General features: G+C 38.8%; 1 protein-coding gene across 3 annotated transcripts in view; it reads right to left on the reverse strand.

Moving 5' to 3' along the window:
- The window catches only part of wdpcp (WD repeat containing planar cell polarity effector), a 96,364-nt gene that overhangs the window by 29,736 nt on the left and 41,860 nt on the right, over positions 1–24,768 (reverse strand). For all 3 annotated transcript variants that reach the window (XM_066672545.1, XM_066672536.1, XM_066672527.1), the window contains 7 exons: positions 21,453–21,516; positions 20,643–20,687; positions 15,850–15,900; positions 13,299–13,369; positions 12,274–12,333; positions 11,901–12,015; positions 6,912–7,051 (listed from right to left, as the gene is read on the reverse strand). In XM_066672545.1, coding sequence (XP_066528642.1) covers positions 6,912–7,051; positions 11,901–12,015; positions 12,274–12,333; positions 13,299–13,369; positions 15,850–15,900; positions 20,643–20,687; positions 21,453–21,513 — 543 coding nt within the window. In that variant the 5' untranslated portion in view covers positions 21,514–21,516. The remainder of the gene's footprint in view (positions 1–6,911; positions 7,052–11,900; positions 12,016–12,273; positions 12,334–13,298; positions 13,370–15,849; positions 15,901–20,642; positions 20,688–21,452; positions 21,517–24,768) is intronic.

Genomic DNA, 24,768 nt, shown 5'->3' on the forward strand with positions numbered 1-24,768 from the left:
AAGTTTTTATTCACTGTTTGAATTATCACAGAAACTTATTTGTAACTTGAGTTGTTTAGTTTTGCAGCACTTTCCGCCGGTTTACTTTCATGCAATTATTCATTCATTCATTCATTATCTGTAACCGCTTATCCAATTCAGGGTCGCAGTGGGTCCAGAGCCTACCTGGAATCATTGGGTGCAAGGGAATACACCCTGGAGGGGGCGCTAGTCCTACACAGGGCAACACAGACATTCACACACATTCACTCACACATACGGACACTTTTGAGTCGCCAATCCACCTACCAACGTGTGTTTTTTTTATTGGACTGTGGGAGGAAACCGGAGCACCCGGAGGAAACCCACGCGGACACGGGGAGAACACACCAACTCCTCACACACAGTCACCCGGAGCGGGAATCAAACCCACAACCTCCAGGTCCCTGGAGCTGTGTGACTGCGACACTACCTGCTGCACCACCGTGCCGCCCCTTCATGCAATTAGTGCTCTCTCATATTTAGAGGGGTTCCTATCAAAATATTCTGAAACTGCAAAAAGCCACTTTATTTTTTAACTCAATTAGTGACACTTTGGCTTTATAAACACATTAGACTGGTTTCCAGCATGCAAATAGAATTGAGATCTAGTGAAAAGTGAGGTGAGATCTTCTGAATTTTTTAAAAAAGGTTTTTTTTTATTCCAATCATGAACTTTGCCTTTAAGCAGGAGGTGTGAAACAGCAAAACAATCCATATTTGTCCCAGACTTTTCACAGAATTTATACTGCTAGCACCTGGAACATTTCTCGCTGCAAGCTACATGTGTGAAAGGGACACACTGGGACAACTCCGGCCCATACCTTAAATAAAAATACATTTTCAATAATTTTAAACACTTTTTATCCAATAAGTGCATTTTATGTATTTTAAATTAATTCAACATGTGCAAATTGTATTTTGAACTAAGAGCAACAAAGCCTAACTATATTTCTTACTTACTTCTTTCTTTCTTTTTCTTTTTTTCTCTGTGACCACTTCATACTGAATATGGTCACAGTGCGTCCACACCCTACTTGGAATAATTGGGCAAAAAGCAGTAACAGCATGGACACCTGGACAGCATGCCAGTCCAACACAAGGCATCATAAACACACATTCACTCACTCATTAAAACCTGTGGACTATTTGGAGGAAACCCATGCGGACACTGGGAGAACACACCAAACACCTCACAGTTACCCAGGGCTTGGCTAGATCCCACAACCCTAAGTCCCTGGAGCTGTGTTTCAGTGACACTACCTGTCAAGCTATTACAGTAAAAACTCATGGTTCTGTATGAACCAAGCTTTGCCAGATGTTTTGTCACATTCCAATCAGCATCAGGTTTGTTCTGTACAATCCGGCCTCTTTTTTTGGGCAATTCCAAGATGGTGAAAAATTGCCCCAAAATTCTCTCATAAAATCGCAGTGGGTCTGGAACCTACACTGAATCACTGGGAGCAAGGCAGGAACACACCCTGGAGGGGGCATCAGTCCTTCACAGGGCTTCTTTAAAATATCTACGAAGGTAATGGTAATTTATTTGTTTAAGATCACAGTTGATTGTTGATTGATTCACTGTTGGTTACTGATGGTATTTATACATGAGGTGACCACAGAAATAAAACTCTTCAATGTTAGATGTAGTAATGATTAATTTGTACATTGTCTAGATGGCTAGTTCTTAATTTGTCCAGTGAACAAGTCACCTTAGCAGTTATTGTAACAATTGCCCCCCTGAAAGATTTGGAAGGAACTGCCACTGGACTGAGGAGATTATTATTGTTTTCCATGAATGCTGAGTCTTCTGGGCTAAAGACCATTTGTTTTTGTTTTTTTAAAGCTAGTCCAAATCTCTTGCTCATTGAACAACCATTGGAGGATTATGAAATGAAAAACACTATGGGAATTAAGAATAGTTCTGGACTACATAGCATTTTGAATGGTGTATATATATATATATATATATATATATATAAAGTTTATATATATAAACTTTCTCAGTTTCAACATTTAAAATGTTGTCTATATACTAAATTCCATTAAATACAGGGATTAAATGATTGACAAATCATTGAATTCTGTTGTTATTTACATTTTGCACAACATCCTTTTTCTGGGAATGGGGTTTTAATTATATAATTCCATTGTAATAATAAATCTATTATAGCAAACAACCACTACATTTCTCACTTTATTTAGCTCATTTCACCACAACAATTATTAGCCCTCACTCAGCTGCTTCCAAAATAGTGGACAAATATAAATGAGCTGTTGCCTCAAAAGATGAGACGTGGGCATATGATGGGTCTGTATTCAGTTACACGGCAGTGTGTTGTGAATATCTGACCGCTTTGTCTGGCCGCTGTGATCCAGGTTTCATGCATGCCGTTGTGTCTATTCACATCTTTCCAGCAAAAAAAAAAAAAAAAAAATCTCCATACACACCACAAACACAAACACAAACACGCCATAAAGGCCTTATCAGCTCCACACCTGCCACAATAGAAGCTCCCCCTCACCACAGAAAAGCCCACATTATTCCCTAATTTAGACTTATGATGATCTGCTTAACCACAACATTTTTATTAGCACCCTTTCGGCCCTGGAGACGAAACACTGGGCTATCTTACATATTCACACACGAGGGAAACAAAAAACAAAAATATGGAGCAGAAATAAATAAATGTGAGATAAAAGGATGGCCCAGAAAAAAATAAAATCCGTTTGGAAGCAAATAAAGGGTTAAAAACCAGTTTGGATAAAAACTGTGTGTTCGTTTTCTAATTCATATATGTATGTGTTACCTATATCTATCACTATATATTTACATCCATCCATCCATTATCTGTAACCGCTTATCCAATTTAGGGTCGTGGGGGGTCCAGAGCCTACCTGGAATCATTGGGCGCAAGGCGGGAATACACCCTGGAGGGGACTATATATTTACATCTATACAAATTTAGCTGTGTGTGTGTGTGTGTGTGTGTGTGTTTTGGTTGATGGAATAGTCTCAGTCCAGCAGTGATAAACACAGGGAGCTTAAAAACTCCAGCAGCAATGCTGTATCTGATCCACTCGTATCAGCACAATACAGACTAACACAACACCACCACCACGTCAGTGTCACTGCAGTACCCCGGTGGTCAGGTGGCCATAATGTAATGGCAGATTGATGTATATGTTAACTGACAGTGTGATGGCGTGTTGGAGCTTCATTCAAATACATTTGGGACTGCTTTGGAATGGCCAGAACTAATTGTCCAACATCAGTACCTTAGTTATATTTTTACAGATTATTTTAATTCTTCTTCTCCTTCTTCTTCTTCTTCTCGTTATAATTATTAATAAATATGCAATCTTAAGGTAAAGGCTGTTACGGCTGTAAAGGGGGCAAAGTTCTGACATCAAGCTTGTTTTGGCTGATGGATTTCATTTGAGAAAAGGAGGGAGGTAAACGCGGAAATGTAAGACCAATGTATTCAGTTGAAGTATTTCTGTTCACAGAAAGCAACAGCTGATAAACAAGGAGGTAAACGGCTAAACCCTGGTTCAACAGCAGCAAAAAAGAACATGGATCTCACCCTCTTCCCCACTATCTCTCCTTCTCTTCCTCTCTCTCGCTTGCCCAAAACTTGTGCCTGCGTTTGACGGTCAGCAATAATCAAACCCACTTTCAGGAGGATTAGGCCCCAGGCTTAGGCCAGTGAAGCGGGCAGCGGACAGGGGGCTCCTGGGGGGGAGTGGGGGTAGGGAGGAGGTTGGGGGTGGTGTTAAAGGGGTGGGCTGGCTCTAAAGCGAGGGAGCGGTAGGTGGGGGTGGGGATGGGGTGGGGGGTTGAGGTTAGGGAGGGGTCCCCCTTATCAGAGCCGTGCTTTTGGAGCCAGACTCACCACAGGAGAGATTGCTTTCATACTTGCGCCGCCACAAAGGCCCCCAGCCGTAATGCGATAAATGCATTGTCCCTCCGGCCCCCAATCAGCCGCATCCAAATCACACACTGGCTCGGGCCCCGTTTTTTTTTTTAAAGAAAAAGAAAAAAGGGTGCAAAAAAAAAAACAGGGTTAATGCCTCGCCACAAAAGAGGCTGTTATTTGGCCCAGAATTTTTAGACACGCGTAAATTGTTTTCGGCGAGCGGCTGAGAGCGAGAGGGCCGATGGAGGACAAAAAAAGGGGAAGAAATGAAGAAAAGAGAGAAAGAGAGGGAGCACCTGGTTTCCCTCAAGAGGAGATGGACTTGACCTATGACCCTGCCGACCCTTGTGGTTTTGTGTGTGTGTGTGTATTTCTTTTGCTCTACTCACCTGCTAAGCAAGTGCACACTTGATATGTGGCTACAGCAAATAATCACATTAAACATGTAGGCCTTGCTCAAATACTCAACAGAAATTGTTCCCTACATTGGATCACTATGTAGTAATACAAATATTGAGGAATAAATTGTACCCTTAAATCACAGTTTGTACACTGGCTCACTATATTGGACAAAACTAGAGGGAATGTTAATGTACCCTTATTGCACTATTCCCTACATTGCATCACTATCAGGGCACAACTTTAGAGAAATTAAATGCAAACTTAAATCACAATTTCCTACACTGGATCATTATATAGTATACAACCATAGGGAATAGAAATATACTCATTATTCCCTACATTAGTGCACTATACAGGACAGATGGAAGGTAGATCTCCCATATATAAAACTCTAATATAGAGAAACTCTATTAACAACACTATTGTTATTATTGGGGGCAGAGAGAATACTAGTATTAGGAAGGGGTGCAACAATAAATCAGCTTATTCGACTGAAATAGACAACCAAATTAGTTGACAACTAATTAGGAAATTAACTGTTGAAATCCTTATGAGTATTTCTTGTTCTGACTAGGAATATTTTGATGTTACCGCTTACTGCAGAGCAGACATACAATAATTACTGATCTCATAGTAAAATTCCTGGCATTAGAAATTTAATTAACATTAAAACTGTGGTCCATTACCACAGTTTAAAAAAACTCACATATTGCGTCAGACAGCGTTAGTAACAGTCTCCATACCACAGCTGCACCACACATCGCATGATGTGGGTTTGTTTTGTGTCAAGGGAAACACAGAGCAGCGACAGAGCACCGGAACTCCTGAAGACTCAGTGAAAAGTTCACTATGGGCTTAGCTAATGCTAATGTTGAAGAAGAGCCTAGCATAAAATAATCCATCCATCTCACTGAGGAAGGACATCTGCTGGGCGCAGTGGCACCATCCACAAAGGGGGTCCCACATTAAAAAGTGGTTTGGGAACCTCTGGTTTAGATACAAATGCATTTTGTTTGTGCTCTAGGAGCTAAGTGAAATGAACATGGTTCTAAAAAAGGACTTCAATTTTGTATGTGTATCACACAAAAAGATACTGATTACATGTTAAATATATTATGTGGTTCAGGGATGACTTAATTGATCTTAGTCTCACATGATGCCTTTAATAGCTTAATGTAAGGCAAAGAGAAAAAATAAGGCTATACAGGATTACAATTTTCATTTGGATCTATATTGGTTTAACCTTTTTATACAAACAGTAAATTAATCTATAGATCACTTTATTAGAATAGTGATAGCCAAAGTGACAATAGATAATACCCTTTCATTTCACTGTTTGACACGGACTGGATCTGCAGTGTTATACACAAAAATATTTATCAGTTACAGGAAGTCTATGAGCTACTACAGATTATATGGAAATATACAACTTTTATACTAAAGAAAATTGGTGTGGAGTTCAGCTGTTATTCAAACACCTTCTGCAGAAGACTTCTGCCTCACCTTTACAAGATACTCTCTGTTCATGTACAGAGTTCAGTTCTAAAGTCTCTAAAATTCATCCATATAGACACACGTATGAAGCATGGAATTACTGCAGAAATGCATGAAACATATGTGTTTTTCTGTGCTTTTTTAACTCTTCAGCACATTTTAAAAATAATAATATATGTAATTTATATAGCACATCTCTAATACCATGATAACATTGATAAACCTGACCATTTTTGCCACTATAATCCTGATATATTATTTTCACACTCTCTACACTGCCTTGAGAAATGTAGAAATTATTTAAATTATTTAAAAAGGCATTGTTCATCACATATTATTAATATGCAGTAATACATGTTAAAATGGTGATATATATATATATATTATATGTATATATATGGAACCCTGGAACACAAAATGGAACATGAGGGACAATTTAAGGGTCCTTAAAATAGTGTCTGTACCAGACACAACAGAACTGGGTAGATAAATTTCTCTTCCAAGTGTGCTGAGCTAAAATAAAAATCATATATTTAATCATATTAATTACATTTTTTTTAGAAAACAAAATGTTCCAGCCTGTGCCCGACTCACCATTGCCCTTTACCTTTACAAATATTGTTGGTTAGATAGATGTATTAAACTAAATGCTAATCATTTAGTTCCTAAATATTTTAATATATAAATAGTTGTGTCATAAATTAAATTTACATGTGAACTTGTTTTAAAGAACTCACTGTCATGGAGGCTGTGTGTGTGTGATGTGTTTCTGGAGGTTTTCTGAGTGGTCACTGACTCTAGAGAGAGAATTAGTGAGTGTTACCATGGCAACCCCAGCCTCACCTGTCCCCAAGGTGGAGTCGGAGAGGGAGGAGTAGTGGTAATTACAGCTAAAAGCTACATGGACGAGCCAGAAGGCCATCATTACAGGGTTTTATTCGAAATGAGTCTAGGCCTTGTCCCCGAAAGTGCTAATGTGTGTGAAAGTGTTTGTGTGTGTGTGTGTGTGTGTGTGCGCCTGTGAGTGTGTGTGTGTGTGTTTGATACACAAAAAAAAAGAGAAAGGGAGAGATTCACCTTAATCTCAGCAGGTGAGAGCTTCTCTCCCCGACGTGCTGAGAGCACAGGAGAGCTCTGACCCCGCCTCCCCAGATGTACCTGACACACCTGGCTCTTCTCCACCAATGAGAGCAGCAAAAAGCGATCGGCAATCACGGCTGATGAAGAGAGAATGGAGGTTGAAAGTCACAAGGCATTGAATAGATACATACACTCTATTTTGCAACATTTAGACACACTTCTATAATTACTGAATGTAGCTATTTATTTTATAATCTTAAATTATTTTTATAATGAAAACAACAAGGGATGCTCTGAAGCAGCAGCACATGAGCCTAAGGACACCACATGGTATCGCGAGACTGTTTTAAAGCCCACTAGCACTTCGTTTTGTAGCAGTAGAAATGCATTCTCTGGAGTGATGGGACCCCATCTAAAACCTACGGAATGTACCCAGTATCCAGATCATTCAACATTATCACAAATGCCACCAAATCCCTGCAGCCATGTTCAACAATCTAGTGTAAAGCCTTCCTAGAAGAGTAGAGTTCAGTGTTACTGAAGCAGAATGGGACAAATGTACGGTTTGTACTTGTGTGGGATGAAGAGAGGGAGAGAGAGAGAGAGAGAGAGAAAGAAAAACAGAAGAGCAAGAAATATATAACCTCTGCTGCCTGCAGGTCATGCAGTTTTCATTGCTAAAAGTTGAAAATGGCTTTAAAAGCTTGGCACACAACAAATTTTATTTTTTCCAACAAATGTAATCCATCAGCCACATGGTTCTGAATTTTTATTAATATAAATATATATATATATATATTTCTGCACTGGAGTTTCCAGCTGTAATAACATCCCAAACAGACCTCATTATGTTCTCCATAGCATTTATAAAACCAGATAAAACATGCTGTTACTATGTTTAATTTTGGGATTCTCCTTTGTCCAAGTACATGAAAAACAATATTTCATACAGCGCAGGAAACAGGTTGGATGATAATTTATGCTTACATTAAAGAATACCCAGAATAATTGTGATAAAAATCCAGATCCGAAGTACCCCATGCAAGCGTTAAAAAGCATTACATTTTTTTCAGTCAAGTGAGAACTGCACATACTGCAGCCAATGTAAGTGATCTGCCACAATACGCTTCTTTATTATCCAGCTGCTCCGTGTGGGTCACACAGCACCATGTCTGTGAAATGTTCCTTTTTTTTAGCATATGCCCTGAAATGCAACTTGCAGAAACAGAACGGAATTTTCCTGCTGAATGTAATATCTAGGCCAATAAACATCCTGTATTTTCTAAAACAAAAAGGACGGGTTTATCTACTCTCATGCCCAAAGGTGCAAGGATTTCTATATCCTGTGCCATAAGGATGTGACTATCTGCTGCAGGCCTCCATTATTCTGAACACATTTTGGGCAGATGACTGTCCTCTTCCATCGCAGAAGAGAGATGACATATTTTGGGGGCTTCGTCTGGGGACATCAGCTGGAGGTGAATAGTTATAGTTTTTTGTAAGGTCTTTGCTGGATTTCCTTTAGGTCATTAGTGCTCAAATCTTTTTGACTTGAAATCTACTTTTAATACGAACTTTTTAATGACTTCCCTGCTTAAATTAAAAGTTAAATAAAATACAAATTAATTGAGGCCATCATTATCATCATTATGAGGCCATCATGATGATTCACATGGGATTCCACACGAGCAATGTTTTTTTTGTTTTGTTTTGTTTTATGAGACCACCAGTGAGGGTGGACTTAGATGCAATTATTTTCATAAGCTGCCATTGGCATGAAGAGATGGACTGGCCCATGGCATATTTTCTGTTACAGAGGCTACCATATATAAAAATGCTTTTACAAGGTCAATGATTAAAAAAGGCAACAACATTAAAAGTCACATTGGAAATAGCGCATGATAATTTGTTTAATATCGTCTCCGGTTGAAACGATCATCATATTCAATAATATTCTTTATTGGCTAGTTGGGAACCATATAAACAAATCTACGTTGCACATTACTGTAGGTCATTACTCAAAGCTGTACATGACACCTACCTAAGACCTTCATGACAACAGAGAATCTAAACTTAGTACGTGGGTCTAAGTAGGTAACCCCATGAGTGGGAGCCCCCTCTATGGATCATTAAACTGGTTCACTCAGGGACATCTTCATCGCTTGTGAGTCACACTTTAAAGAAGACATAAAAATAATAAATAATCACATTAATGTATATTGCTTGCTAATTGTATGGTGGTAAATGTGACTCTTTGCTCATTTAAGAGCTTGTGTAACAGGTTAAACCACACCAAATCCCAGTGTAATTAGTTTATAACTCTTGTCAATATGCTTGGCATTGAGAAAAATCCCAGAGCCAATTTGAGGTTTTACAAAGACCTTCTGGCATTGAAATTAAATCTTACTTCTGGCTGGTGGTAAATATATTTGGGTCATGCATAACTGTAAATGTCAAAGTTTTCGTGTTTCTTGTTAATTACGTATTATATTTTTGTTTCCACTGTGAAATTATTGAATTATGTTTCCATGTAAGAGACAAATTCGTTTGAACTAACTTTGACATTTGATGGCCCAAAAAACACTGATGAATAACAGAGATTTGCGGATAAAAAACAAACCAAAAATAAAAAACTATAAATGCATGCTGCTTTTAAAAGATTACCCCTGTTTAAAAAGCTGGTAGTGGTGTATTTAGGCCTTGGTAATCACAGCCAAAATTTAAGGGGGATTTCGTGGTAATCCATTACAAAATCAATGTCCAACTTTGCAGCTTGGGGGCTAGAAGACTGGATGTGTATATGGGTGTGTATATATGCGTGTGTGTGTATGTGTGTGTGTGTGTGTGGCTGGAGAGTGGCTCTTGGCCCATATGTGAAGCAGACGGCAGATCAGGATTACCCAACAGTCTCCCCTCGTAAATCAGCTTTCTAGATCCAGTTAATGCCCTCCTCCCTTTAAAACATGTTGACACTATGGCCTAAAGAGCTTACCTAGTGCTGCTTTTAATGCATCCACAAATAATACAGCAAATAACGTATCATTTCAGGCCCCTGTCCTCATGCAAAATGCCAGAATTTAATCCTTCTACAATATTGTGTTCTTTTTTTCCCGCATTGTGTTTAAAGCATTTCCTCAGCAGCTACAATGCATATGTTTTAACCAAATATTTTCAAGCCCTTACAAGACATGAATTAATTTTTTTTTCTGCTTTTTTTCTAGTTCAGGGTCATGGAGGGCCCAGACCGGGCCTCCCCAGAATCACTGGGGTCAAGGCAGGAACACACACTGGTTTACACACTCACACATTCACAGCGATGGGCAGTTTTAAACAACCAATCCACCTGTTTTTTAGACTGTGGGAGGAAATGGGAACACCTGGAGGAAACCCATGCAGGCATGGTGTGAACCCACAGTTGGAGATATGTGACAGTTACACTACCTCTTGCAACTACTGTGCCACCCATTTCAAGACATGTTAAGTGCTTTTAATTTGTTGCAAACATGGCCCTTTCTTTGACCCCCATGCCGAAGCACTGATAAGCTAACATAGAAGAAGTGGACAGCTGGTGGAACATTCAAGCATATTAAGGTCAATATTGTTCTGTAAGGGACTTACATTAGAATTCTTTGAAAGTCCATACAATACATGTACAAACATTTGATGACATTCCTTCTAATTTCCTTTGTACTGGATACAACATGTGCATGGATACAACATATATCACTTCCACACTAAGGCATCGATGGCCTAAGCTCATAATGGACCCCATCCAATATGTCTGGGATAGATCACAACAACTCAACACACCTGGAGGAGAACACTAACTGCATATTCAAGTAGGGTCAGTTAAGAGATGCCCACATTTTGTAATATTGTGCTGAGTGATGGGGAGGAGGGAGGGCCATTATGGTGATATAATGTCAAAGCTTATCCTGAATTCCACCACAGATTTAAGGAGATGTGGAAACATTGGTATTCCCATTCAACTAAACTGATATCCCACAAAAGCTTTAAAGCAATTCGTAACCTCTGAACTGCTGGGTTAGACCTCCAGTTTCCATCTGTTGATTGTTTTGTATAAAATGTTAGCCATATTTAATAATGCTTCATAAGTAGGTTATTAATATTATCATCTATTCACACTAATTCTCACTCAATTGTTGAGTCAGTCAACCAATGATGCTGGCTTTCCCTCAACAATTGTCCTCTGTTGTGCTACTGGTGTCACCATTTGGTGAATAATTACAGTAATTAATTTGATATAGATGCTTTATTAATGACTTATAAGGTCTTTATTAATTAGTGATTAAAGGCTGGCACTGCTCAACAATGGCGAGGGGTGTTTGTCTAATTGTCTGCATTTGTGAAACTAATGGAACAAGTGACAGATGTGAAAACCCCAACCACATGCGCGCACACACACACACACACACACACAATTACTGTGATAATTAGGACCTCTGAGAGGCTGAATGGGACTCTATGGGGGGCAGCAGAGGGGGAAGAAAAGGCTAGGGAGGGGAGGAAGAGAGAGAGAGGGAGAGAGAGAGAGAGAGAGAGAGAGAGAGGTATCTAGAGACACAGAGAGAGTAGGCTTAGCTATAAACAATAAATGATATGAGAAAATAATTAGCAGATATGGGACAGTGTCCAATTCCAGTGATGACAAATAAAACAGGAAGTAACGCCCTAGACCCCTGAGAGTCCGTTTTGTGTGTGTGTGTGCGTGTGTGTCTGTCTTCAGACCTCTCTGACCTCCTCTGTGAGTAACAGAACACAAAAAATTCAAAGGTGTTGACCTGCGAGTATGTGCTGTCCAGGTGCATGCTGGGAAAATGAGTAGTGTGTGTAATTGCTAAGTGTTGCCAATGCTTTCACGACTGACTGACTGAGTGTGTGTTACACTGTGGGTGTAGGTTCTGTAGAATGCACGATGTATGTGTCTGAAGTGTGTGTGTGTGTGTGTGTATTCATTGCACTCACCATGGCTGACAGTTTCAGCAGGAAGTCGTCCAACCAGTGTCTTGTCGATGGTCACTCTCTCTAACTGAGCTCCAACCATGGTCAGGGTCACTAAGACACCTGAACTCAGCAGCATCTATGCACACACACACACATTTATTTATATATATTTATATATACATATATATATAGGCAGGAACAAGGCAGGAACACACCCTGGAGGTTGCACCATTCTTTTGCAGGGCAAACACACTCTGAGTAGCCAATTCAATGTGTTTTTGAACCGGAGGAAACCGGAGCAGACAGTCACAAGTCTGTGCTCATTCTCATAGTACCCTAGTAAGATCATTATTCAGACAGACAACTGTAACCCAGTGCATGCTGGGATACACACCTGATAGCACTGCTTTGTCCTCCATTTGGTACAAACACATGTGTTAGATTTTAACAGCTCCTGGAAGAGAGAGAAAGAGATATCAGAGCACAGGAACTAACAGAATAAAGTGAAATTGCTCTTCATAAACCCAAAATACAATCAGTCAGTGTCTGAAGTGTTCTTCAATTTTGAACTTGAGTTATGAGACACCAGGCTGTTCAACAACACTCTGTGACAACCTGCACTGCTCAGATTCTCTATGCACCACTCAGCCCTTTCCTAATATGGCATTCCATTCAACAGACAATGAAACCATGGAAATCAATGGAGAGTAACATGTGGTGTCAAATTTAGAATACCAATCAGTCTAAAATCGTTAATATAAACAGAAAACAACAAAATTATCATTGGTACCCAAGCCAAATTACTACCATATTTATTATATTTTACAACAATCTTATAGATTGATAACTATTCTTATTTCCTAAATGATGTATACTTGGAAATACATTAGAATTGAATGGTGTTCGAGTTGCTCGGTCAACCTCTGTGATTAGGTTCTCCTCCATGTTACTTCCATGTGGCAGGCTGGATGGGGTAGAATCACGGGACTGCATGCATGGTAATATTTTTGTCACATTTTGAACAGCATTTGTCAATAAACCACAGTATCAAAGACACAGAACAGAGAGGCACAGGAATGTCAAGAAAGAGTGAGAGGAAATGTAAAGGGGCCATAGGTTCTTGGACATGTTTGGCTCTGTATGTTTGCAAGATTTCTGGAAGATGTTTCCCATTTCAATTTTGGAGATACACATAAAAAGAGCCACAGTGACTAGTGGACTAGTAAAACAAAGCTGTGTCTGTGAGGGGAGGGAGAGGAGGGAGAGCCCCCCCAACACCCCCCACCCCACAAATATCCCCTGCGATGACAGAGAGACACCCACACCCAGGTGCTGAGAGAGAGCGAGAGCGAAAGGATGAGGGAGACGCTATTTGTTAATCAATCTGCGGTTATTGAGAAGGGAAACGTAAACAAATACCTCCAGTTCCTTCAGGGCGTCCCGCAGCTTCTCAGGACGACGGTTACTCAAGAGCCACGAGTGACCCCGACCTATGGGTGAAAGGGGAAGGGGGAGGGTAAAAATAATCAGAAACACACAGAAAGTGTTTTTGTGTTTTGTTTATGAGAGGAAGCTGGCTGGACTGACCCCAGGTCGGAAGGTCAGCCCCTAAAATTAGGCTGAGCTGAAAGCTCCAGAGCTCTGTCCACTTCTGTCCTTCACTTGTTCACTATGAGCAAAGTCCATCCACAGGCAAGTATCTAACTTAATAACTCGCAGTAATAAATCATCGTAAACTAAGATGTCAGGTTACTGGAAAAAACATAGATGAAATTATTAATTTAGCACAATTTAGTTTTAATTAAAATGTTACAATTTTAATATTTTGATATTAAGATTATTCTTAGGGTATAAAGCCCTATATTTAAATAATAAATTCAACACTGAGAACAAAGTCCAAATTTACTGAGAATATATTCTTTGGGTTAAGAATAAAAGTATAATATTGTAAGAAAAAGAAAAAATACATTATTTGGATTAACAAAATCTTAAAGTCTCTGATCAGGATGTGTTTCAGAAACAGTAACATTTTGATTTAGCTTTTTTGAAATTTCAATTTTCTGGCAGGAATCTTTCAATCTGGGTGAAGTACTGAAGTATGGATAGCTGAAGCCCTGCAGGTCACCATGTTTTCAACATGCAGCTATCACTGAAAATCTGTACTTGTTTGTGCAGTGTTTGTTTACGTAATGAAATCAAACATTTTTGTTTAATTTCAAAGCAATTTTTTAGTTCAAACAAGAGGAAAGAAAATTAATTTATACATTTAAACAATGGACAAGGCATTAATTACAATTGTGATATAGGATGAATGTATTAAGTAATACAAAATAAAAATATATATATATATATATATATTTTGTCCCTCCAATCAAGTGATATTCAATTACATTATCCACTTCCTGTGGCAGCCCTCAGGGCAACAAATCAAAGTTACCATAACATATTAAAACACGCCACTCTAAAATGCCCCGTTACACTTACAAAATTCTCATCTCACACTCACACACACAGTTAATTGAATTTTCAGCCAAGGTCTAATTCTGTTCATGCGTTCATTTTAACTAAACTTTAACACTACAAAAAAAACAGGAAGGAGCTTTGTGTGTGTGCATGTGTGGAGAGAAAGAGAGAGATCTTAAATCCCCACAAAATTTTTCTTTGCTTCTATAGGAGTTCATAAATACATGAATATTGATGATGGTAAGGGAGAGGGCGTGTGTGAGCGTGCATATTCATCTGTGTTCTGATAAGGGTATTTCTGTCCCTCTGAAGGGCAAAGGGGTGAGGACCTGGAGAAATCATTCATTATTTGCTCAATTCAATATACAGGACAAACTAATGGAGCAGTTTGAACTGTACATTTTTGTTTATTTATAATAAAATTCAGGGATTGTTAACTTTTTCATAGAGCAACCATTTTTTGTGGTGGAAAATATTTCAGGACCCCCTTCAAGGAGAGCTCAAATTGGATATTTTAGGTCTACAGCAGCTTTGATTGTTGTGCGTATTCACAACTGTACGCTGACAGCATCAGACATGATTTACTGGGGGCTGCAATAGAGAAAAATCTATATATGGTGAAACTTGAACATAAACCATCATTCATGTACAAAAAGCCATAATTCAGTCAGATTTTTTTGACACAGCAAATGGTAATAGGTTTACTGCAGATATGTTCATGTAAGCCAAATATTCAAACGAATCTAAAGAACAAATACATCCTACTGCAAATCAGCAAGAATATATCAGTGCAAGAAATATCTGCTGTTTGATTCTCTCCTAACAAACAGCAATTCCTAAAATGCAGCCAATACAGAGTGATACACACAAACCCATTTGTGTTCATGGGATACAGAGTGTAAAATAATGATTGGTTGGACGGTTTGCACAGGACAGCTAATCTTGTGCATCATGTCATCAAAAATACTTCCATCTGCCACTGCTCTGGGAGGAATATGTATGGTTTTAATAGGTATATTTCTTCTTCAATGTTTTTGGGATCATGCCAAAACATCCAGTGGGTTGTGACATCCATGTTAAGAATCCCTGCAAAAATGTTAATACTTATTGTATATACAATTGTGTTGAAAAGTCTGGACATACCTGAACAGATCTAGTCACCTGCTCATCCAACATCTTTTCCTGCTACACATCTTCATGTAATCATGTTGGATGATTAGGTCTTAATCAAACATGTATGTCCAAGTAATCTTAAAAGGTATCAGTTGGAGCTGCGCCCCTCCAGAGAACACAGTGCTGAACGTTAAATTTCTGCTCCACTGCCCAAATAATGTGACTTTAGACAATTAAACCTCAGTAGCATCACATTTCATTTCATCCATTTCTATGGAGATTATGCCGTGTCCACTACTGGTACACCTTATTTACTGATGAAAATACATTTTTTCACTGAAAAAGCAAACACATACAAACACACACATACAAAGTAAAATAGAGTTAGACTTACTCTCCACATAGTGCTGTTTTTCATTGTAGTAATGCTGATCTGTGGGAAAGACTACAGTGAGAGAGAGAGAGAGAGAGAACAATAATATTTAGTAAACTATCTCTGTTGAAGTAATTTAAAATTTGTGAAAGAAAGAGAGACAGAGAAAGTGAGCATATACATAAGAATAAATTATGCACTTGTTTTAATACTCAAAGCCTTTCAGGCAATGAAGTACAATATCTACCACATACAGTACCTTGTAAGTACTATAATTATTTAATAACTACTAATAAACAGTTTGTAAAGTGCAGTTGAGGCAGTGAGGCAGTGAGGCAGTAAATTTTATAAATGTTGGGTGGTAGAAAAGGTAAAACACTGAAACTGCAGGTTGGGGATGGCGTCCCCAAAACGTCTCCTCACAATCTGGTCACAGCACCAGGCGGCTCTCAGCTGGAGCTCAGGGGCCTACTGGATTACTAGAGCTAATCAGATAACACATAACACACACACACCTGCTCCGAGATGGGGAGCCCATTGCCCCTTTTAGTCAGTACAAGCCTACTGCACCCTCTGCTGGACGGATGGACACACACATACACACACACACACACACACACACACACACACACACACCCATCTTTGTGTTTTCACAGGCATTTTTCACAGGCATAAAATACAAACTAGGTATCTTCAGGGGTTATTTCAGAAGATCATAAATATATTATCCACTTATATTGGTAAAGAAATAACACATTTCTTTACAAATACACAAATAATCCCAAATTTGGGACTCCTTACAGCTGTGCAATACCTGGTAAAAACTGTCCCCATCTGATTAATGCACCTTAAAGGGGACATCTAAGATAGTGGGGAAATGCAGTTCTCTCTGGTTTGTTTAAGTTCGAAGCTCTGTGTATTTTAAGGTGGAACGATATATTTCAGAAGAAAAACGACAGATGCATATTCTCCGTCATGAGTTTTTGTTATCTTACTCATTTACAGACTCTGGGGATTCATAAACACAATAGACTTGTTTCGAGAGTGCAAACAGATGGGGGAGCAGCAAGTGGTGAGGAAGCATCTGAATTTTGGAAAAAATGTAATTTAATTACAGTTGTTTTTGATGAACGTTGCCTTTTAGGCTCTCATGTTTAAGAAAGAGTACAAACATTTATTTGAAGATCAACAGATTTGAAAAAATATATTTGTTGTGTCCATACTTTCTCTGTGAGAAAAAAAGAAATAAAAACTAAACACTATGGATGTAAAAGGGTGTGGGGTTGTCAAGAAGCCTCATTTAGGGCAGTTAACTGGTCAACCCAGAACTCAACATCACTAAATGTGTGTTTTATTAGATTTTAAGGACAAAATATGTAAACCCACTTCTGAAACTGAACTTTGGTGGTGTGGGAAATGATCTCAGTTTACGTTTTGTGAAAACTCTAAATTTAAAAACAAGTCTGCTTTAATAACGTAAAACATTATTGGATGTAATATTTACTTACTGAGACACAGCTAATACACCACCTGTTGGAAACCAACTCAGACACAGGGAGAACACACCAAACTCCTCACAGACAGTGACCTGAGGTGGGGCTAGATCCCACAACCCTGGATTGAACTTTTGAACTGTGGTACAGTGAACTTAACTGTTGGTTTTGTTTTTCTCCAATTTCCTGCAGCATTATTCAGATGGGTTTTACTAACCACACAATCCCTAAAACACAACTGATTACAAACAGAGTGTATGTTATCTGCACAAGACCACACATCTAACCATGAAATCAATTACTCATAAATAGTACATCAACTACATCCAGTATATTGCCCAAAGTATTCACTCACCCATCCAATCACTTCTATGGCCACAGGTGTATAAAACATGCAGACTGTTCTACAAATATTTGTGAAAGTATGGGTCACTCTCCGGAGCTCAGTGAAGTCCAATCGTGAACTTTCCTATCTACTAAATATTCCACATTCAACTGTCAGTGGTATTATAACAAAGTTGAAGTGACTGGGAACAACAGAAACTCAGCCAAAAAGTGATAGGCCACATAAAATGACAGAGAGGGGTCAGCGGATTCTGAGGCTCAGAGAGCAGAGAGGTCGTCAACTTTCTGCAGAGTCAATTGCTACATACATCCAAACGTCATGTGGCCTTCTGATTAGCTCCAGGACCGTGCGTAGAGAGCTTCATGGATTGGTTTTCCATGGCCGAGCAGCTGCATCCAAGCCTTACCTCACCAAGCACAATGCAAAGTGTCAGATTCAGTGGTGTAAAACATGCCAACACTGGACTCTAGAGCAGTAGAGATGTGTTCTCTGAAGTCACGAATCATGCTTCTCCTTCTGGTAATCCGATGGACAAGTCTGGGTAAGTTGTTTGCCAGGAGAACGATACTTGTCGGACTGCATTGTGCCAAATGTAAATTTTGGTGGAGGGGAGATTATGATGTGGGGTTGGTTTTCAGGAGTTGGGCTTGGCCCCTTAGTTCCAGTGAAAGGAACTCTCAATGCTTTAGCACATCAAGTGATTTTGAACAATTTCATGCTCACAACTTTGTGGGGACAGTTTGGAGATAAACCCTTCCTGTTTCAACATGACTGTGCACCAGTGCACAAAGCAAGGCCCAAAAAGACCTGGATGAGAGAGTTTGGTGTTGAAGAACTCAACTGGTCAGCAAAGAGTCCTGACCTCAACCCAATACAACCAGTGAGCCAAGCCTTCTCATCCAACATCAGTGTCTGACCTCACAAATGCACTTCTTGAAGAATATTCAAAAATTCCCATAAACACACTCGTGAACCTTGGGGAAAGCCTTTATATGTGGAAAGCTGTTATAGCAAAACAGACTTGTCTGTTGTCTACAAAGTCCTGCAGAAACCAGTAACAATTTATTTTATTTCTTCCTGAGGAATTCTCTCCCATATATGAACCCAGCTTCTTTATGCAACACAATGGTAAACATGCTCCCACTCCAACTTCTTGAAACATATTTCTTGACATATATTTTTCAAAAAAGAAAAAAATCAGGTTGTATAATTTTCAATGACATATTGGATTTTAATATTTGCACATTATTGAATTTTGGTTTAATGTACATTTTGCACTGCATGTCAACTTTTTTGGAAATGGGGTTTGGCGTTTCACTGTCTTTTGGCCCAAGAGAGATAAGCTCTCAGCAACGTTTCTGCCGATAAACAATGTGTGGAAGTTGCTCTGTGTCAAGTCCTCCCGAGCACATGCAGCTTTATTTTTTACAGTACCTTGACAGTTTCTCATGCAATGATAGATGATGAAAGACCAACATTCTATACAATCCTGGGTTGAGAAATGTTCCTTTTGAACTTTTGAAAGAATTTGACACAAACAGGTGAACCACAAACCAACTTTGTTGCAAAGACTGAGCCTTTGGTGGATGCTCTGAATACATCTTTTATTTCTGTCTGTTTAAAGTGAAAAATTTCTAAACAGTGTACATTTAACATTCTATAAATTTCTCACTCATATACTTCTCCTGTCCAAACATTTTTGAATCTGTTGCAGCCATTACATTCTAAATTAATTTATATTTACAGAATAAAAAATATTTAACTGTAAGTTAAATAAAGCTTCAAGATAATTAACATTAGCATTTTAGAAAATGTCCAGAAACACTGTCTTTGTTTACTCCACATTTTAACCATAAACATGTAACACTGAACACAAAACGTTTAACACTAAATGTTAGTTTCTGAAAAGCTTTACTGGGTGGTGAAGTAAGCAGGAATGCTATGACGTCTTGGAAAACACACATACAAACATACAAACACACAAATACACACATTTCTTATGATGTTTACTGCTAGAGTTGAGCAACAGTGAGAAAAGAGAGACAATGAGAAGAGAAATGAAACATTATCCTCAAAAGACGTGTGCTTTGTTATTGGAGCAAGACACACACATAGGTCTATATTGTTTTTGAGCCTTGGATTAATTAATTAATCCTTCTAAATAATAAACAATAGGGATAAAAACACACTGCATGCCTTAATTTAATTCTTTTCCCCCACTCTGTACAAATGAGGCTTTAGATACTTAAAAGACGCATCAAAGACTTCATAGTTTTTTAAGTGAAAAAGGGATACTGTGGACAAAATGCCACATTTTTACTCTCAACAGAACACACAAACACACACGTGCATGCACACACACACACACACACACACACACACACATAAGGATACAACCAAATAGTGCCTCTGTATTTAATCCATCTGTGGTAGTAAACAAACATGTAAGCACGCACACATGTGCACTACAAGCAAAGACCATAGAAAACATCCGACTGTCCTTCCGTCTGCTATTGGTGTAATTGCCCTGCTCAAGGGCACTTTAGCTGTGGATGCTGAGGGAAGAGAACACACAGTTCCCTCATAACCCCCCCCCCCCATGTTGTCATGCCCACTGGTGCACAGTGACTTCATTAAAACTCTGAACACAACATGGAGTAAATGTCAGTACAGTTTGAAGGAGTAATTATTTCCTATAAATACTATGAGATGATGAGTTATAGAACGAATGACAGAATAAGTGAGTGAGTGATAGATAGATAGATGGAGAAAGTCAATGACAGAGTGACAGAATGAGTTACAGAGAGGGAAAGTTGATGACAGATTGAGTTTGGGAGGTTGAGAGAGAGAGAGAGAGAGAGAGAGAAATGTGACAATGTGAATTGAGTGGATTAAAAAGTGATTTTTTTGAGAAAATCACAAAAGAGTGAAAGAGTGTGAGAGAGATTGTGAGTTAGTGAATATTCCACACTGACCTGGTTCTCCCTTCTCATAAAACTGGAATGTGCCAATGTCTGTATCTGTAGAGAAAGAGAGAGAGAAAGAGAGAGAGAGAGAGAGAGAGAGAGAGAGAGAGAGAGAGAGAGAGAGAGAGAGAGAGAGAGAAATTAATTGTTTTCTGTGCAGAATTGTTTTCTCTGTGAGGAGAGTAAATCAGCAATTTTGTACCAGCAGGAAGAACAATCATTAAACAGAATCCAGTTGTACAATCTGGCTGCTACTGGACAGATAACACACACACACACACACACACACACACACGTTTTCAACCTGATGACTCCTGAGATTTCTTCTCCAACCAGCTTTTATACAGCTGATGCTGCTGATTTTAAGATTTAAACACACACACGCACATTTTATTCTGGTGACTCCTGAGATATCTACTCCATCCACCTCTTAGAAAGCTGACACTGTTGATTTAAAGACTTAAACACACACACACACACACACACACACACAAAAATCCCTCCTATTTTAAAGAGTACCCATTCTGGATGTCAACGTTCAGTTGTGCAAACACAGCTTCCATAAAGTCTCCATAGAAAAGCATGCTGCACAATAAAGTAAGGTCACCATGCTCAATGCTGAGCTGCAAACAAAGGGGTCTAAAGCCCCCAAAACAGGCAACAAAGTACAGGACATTTTACTGTTTATAGGAGAGTAATAAAGGGAGATCTGCATAATGTGTGCTTTTTGTTGAGAAAGAAGAGAGGGAGAGAGAGAGAGAGAGAGAGAGAGAGAGAGAAATATGACTGAATGACTGAGAGTGTGTGTGTGTTAATTACCTTGTATGTGTAGGCTGCTCTTGGAAGTCCACAGGTTCAGCTCAGCCAAGCAGAACGCCATCAGCTGGACAATTAGACCGACAGAGAGAGAGAGCATGTGAGAGAGAGAGAGAGAGAGCACATTTTAAAGTTTCCATGTAAGCAATATACACTGTGACAACATTCTGTTTTCCATTCTTCATTTTTGGGATGTCATAAAAAAAAATTAATTTCCATACATTCATCATTTGGTCTAAAGCAGTACAACCTTGCCAGTTTATTTTGTTTCAGAACTAACCATCTATCATTTTCATACATCAACAGTACCTGAATTCACTGATGCTCTCATGGCTGAATGCCATCCATTCCTCACAGAAAAGCAATCCATTAATACCATTCATTTCAGAAGAAATGTTGTATGAGCATGTGTCCACAAACTTCCCAGTAATTAACTACAGTTCCCCAATCTCCAAACAGAATACAACTAAGCTTGAAGTGTGTAGATTACTGCAATGTAAGGCTGTGCCATCCCGTATCGTGTGCAATAATATCAAAAAATTTTTCAAATGATAAAAAAGTCAATATCGTAATTACTGTGATATTCCCACTTGTTTATGTAATGACATAATGCAGTTACATGTAACATGACATATATTTATTACCTGAGTCATTTAAGCGCAGCAAGGCATGGTGGAATTTTCCTCTGTGTTCAAAGAATTTGCTCCAAAAGACGAGTGACTTCAGTCGTGTGGAGGTGGTTTGAATATAAAATATGAATATTCTATATATATTTTATACTTTGTCAGAAACTTGCTAAGTAATGATTATTTACAAAATAAGCAAATGCTTACAAATTTATTTGTTGTTCCTTCTGAATGTTTGAAATTGTTAGATTTGTATGAAAATAAATTGTTATATATAATTATTTAAATAAGAAATTAAATATATTATTTATTGAATCTAATTAATACTAATATATTATTTATCTTGTTGCAATAGTGTGTTCTGGAAATTAACACAAGTATTTTTCAGTGTATTTTCATATCACCAAGAATATTGTTATCGCCAAATTACCCTGAAACATCATGATATTATTTTAGGGCCATTTCGCCCACCCCTAGTTCAACGTGTCTCCAAGAGATGTGAAGGTCCACTGCTTCTTAAAGGAAGAATAGGCAGTAATTTTTACCTTAAAATCACAGCTTCAAAATCACTATGATGCTTTCCTGACAAGCCCCTCTGTTGTTGTTACTCTGGGCTCAGCACGGCAGACACTGCACTATGAAACTTTTGGGGGAGGGTAGATAACCATGTCCATCCCTCCCCCAATTTCAGGGCAGTGCTGTAAATGCCGTTGTAGGGGGCCTAGGGGCAACAATACCAAATCTTACCTAGTGTTCCTTTCATGAGACTGGAGCTCAACATGCTTGGAGGAGAGCCCTAACTTCAAATTCTGTGTGGTTGTGTGCCAAATACTGCATGCTTATTTCAGTAAAGCTAAGGGAACTGAGCTGATCTGACTTAAACTTGAACTTAAAATTGACTTTGCCTTTTTGACCTCAGACAAACGTGACATCACAGAGGTCATCAGTAGAGTCAGTAAGACACTTGAGGCTAAAGCGGGTGAAGTTATCGGGCCCAAATAGCTCCACCATGACCTTTTTTAATTTCATCTGACACCTGGCTTTATTCAATTTGCACTGTATTCTCTCACCTCCATCAATAAGGTCCCCTACCTTTATAAAACTTCAAACCAACTAGAATAGGAAGGGGGGCTGAAAAAACTGCTTGATTGCATTTAAATGGATGGGAGGGATGACCGTGTAGATGGTAATTAAGAGGGAAGGGCAGGAGGAAAAAAGGTGGAATAAGGAAAAAAAAACGAGGGTCCAACGAAAGAGGGATGATAAATTTAATCTGGGGCCTGATTAAATAAATGAAAAAAAAAAAAAAAGGAACAACGTCTCTTCAGGGGGTCGACCACCGGGCAAGCGAGAGAGAGAGAGAGAGAGAGAGAGAGAGAGATTGAACGATGAAATCATCTGTTTCCTTACTGGCATACTAATGGAGAGAAGAAGAGAGAGACAGAGAGAGAGAGAGAGAGAGAGAGAGAGTTAGAAAAGTATGATAGAGGGAGAAAGGTAGAGGAAGAGAGGGAACTGTGAGAGAGAGAGGTAGAGAAGGTAGATAAAGGTGTGATGGAGAGAGGAATGTAAAGGAAGGTAGGGGAGAGAGAGAGCGTAGAACAGATAAGGGTTTGATAAAGACTCGATTTCCCAAGGCTTTAATTACGTTACCTTTTAAATCTTAGCAGGAGCTGCAGCTGAAGGCCCGAATGGCTCTGTCCTTGTTCTAAAATGCCCTCACATGTTTTATTAAAAGATGCTTTTGTGGGAGTTCAGGCTTTTGATACAGATTTTATGAACACATTTGCTTTTTGCATACAGAGAGGGGTCCAGGGCAGTTGGAAATGGTTTTTTGTTTTTTTTTTGGTGTGTGCTGTTATGTCCCTAAACCCTTGAGATTATAGCTAATGTAGCTTATGGCTATAACCAGCTGTTATGGCTCGTCTAAATCCAGACCTGTTTCCACAAATTATGTTAAAAAAGTTAAAAAGGACAATTTGATTTTATTTAGTAAAAAATGTTAAAATGTAGAATTTGATGGCTGCAACACACAGAGGCACATTTACCATTGTGTTACGTCACCTTTCCTTTTTATTAAATGGATTAATTGTTTAGAAAATGAGAACACCATGTGTTTTGTGATTTGCTAATGGAATTGTTGCCCATTTTTGCTTAATTCAAGACTTCAGTTGCTCAACAGTCCAAGGTCTCCATAATCATGCTGTTGTAGCACATGTAGAATGAGGCCTGGCATTTTCTTGCTGGACTTCTCAAAAAAAAAAGTTGGTGGCAGCTTATGTCTATGAATTATCGATATCAGACATATGCAAGTCATCCATGTTGTGGACACGGACACAACCCCACCCATACCATGACAGATAATGGTTTTGCACCTTATGCTGACAAGTATGTATGAACACTTTTGTCTTTAGCACAGAAATCTACATTCATTTTTACTGAAACAAACTGAAATGTGGATTCATCTTAGATCAGCACAGAACCAATGTGCAATGTATGTGTTAAAGAGAAAATAAACAATTCTGGGGAACTCCAGCTCTGCAACTTTTAAGGTGGAATGGAATGAAATGAAAAGGGACTGTAGCATGTACGTAGCTAAAGTTGAACTTATCTGTAAGTTCCTAAGTGTCTCACTCTAGTATGCCAGGCTTTCCCTCTCTCTCTAATAACAGCAGAGAAATGGCATCTGGACT

The sequence above is a fragment of the Hoplias malabaricus genome, chromosome 1, assembly GCF_029633855.1.
Source record: "Hoplias malabaricus isolate fHopMal1 chromosome 1, fHopMal1.hap1, whole genome shotgun sequence".
NCBI lineage: Eukaryota > Metazoa > Chordata > Actinopteri > Characiformes > Erythrinidae > Hoplias > Hoplias malabaricus.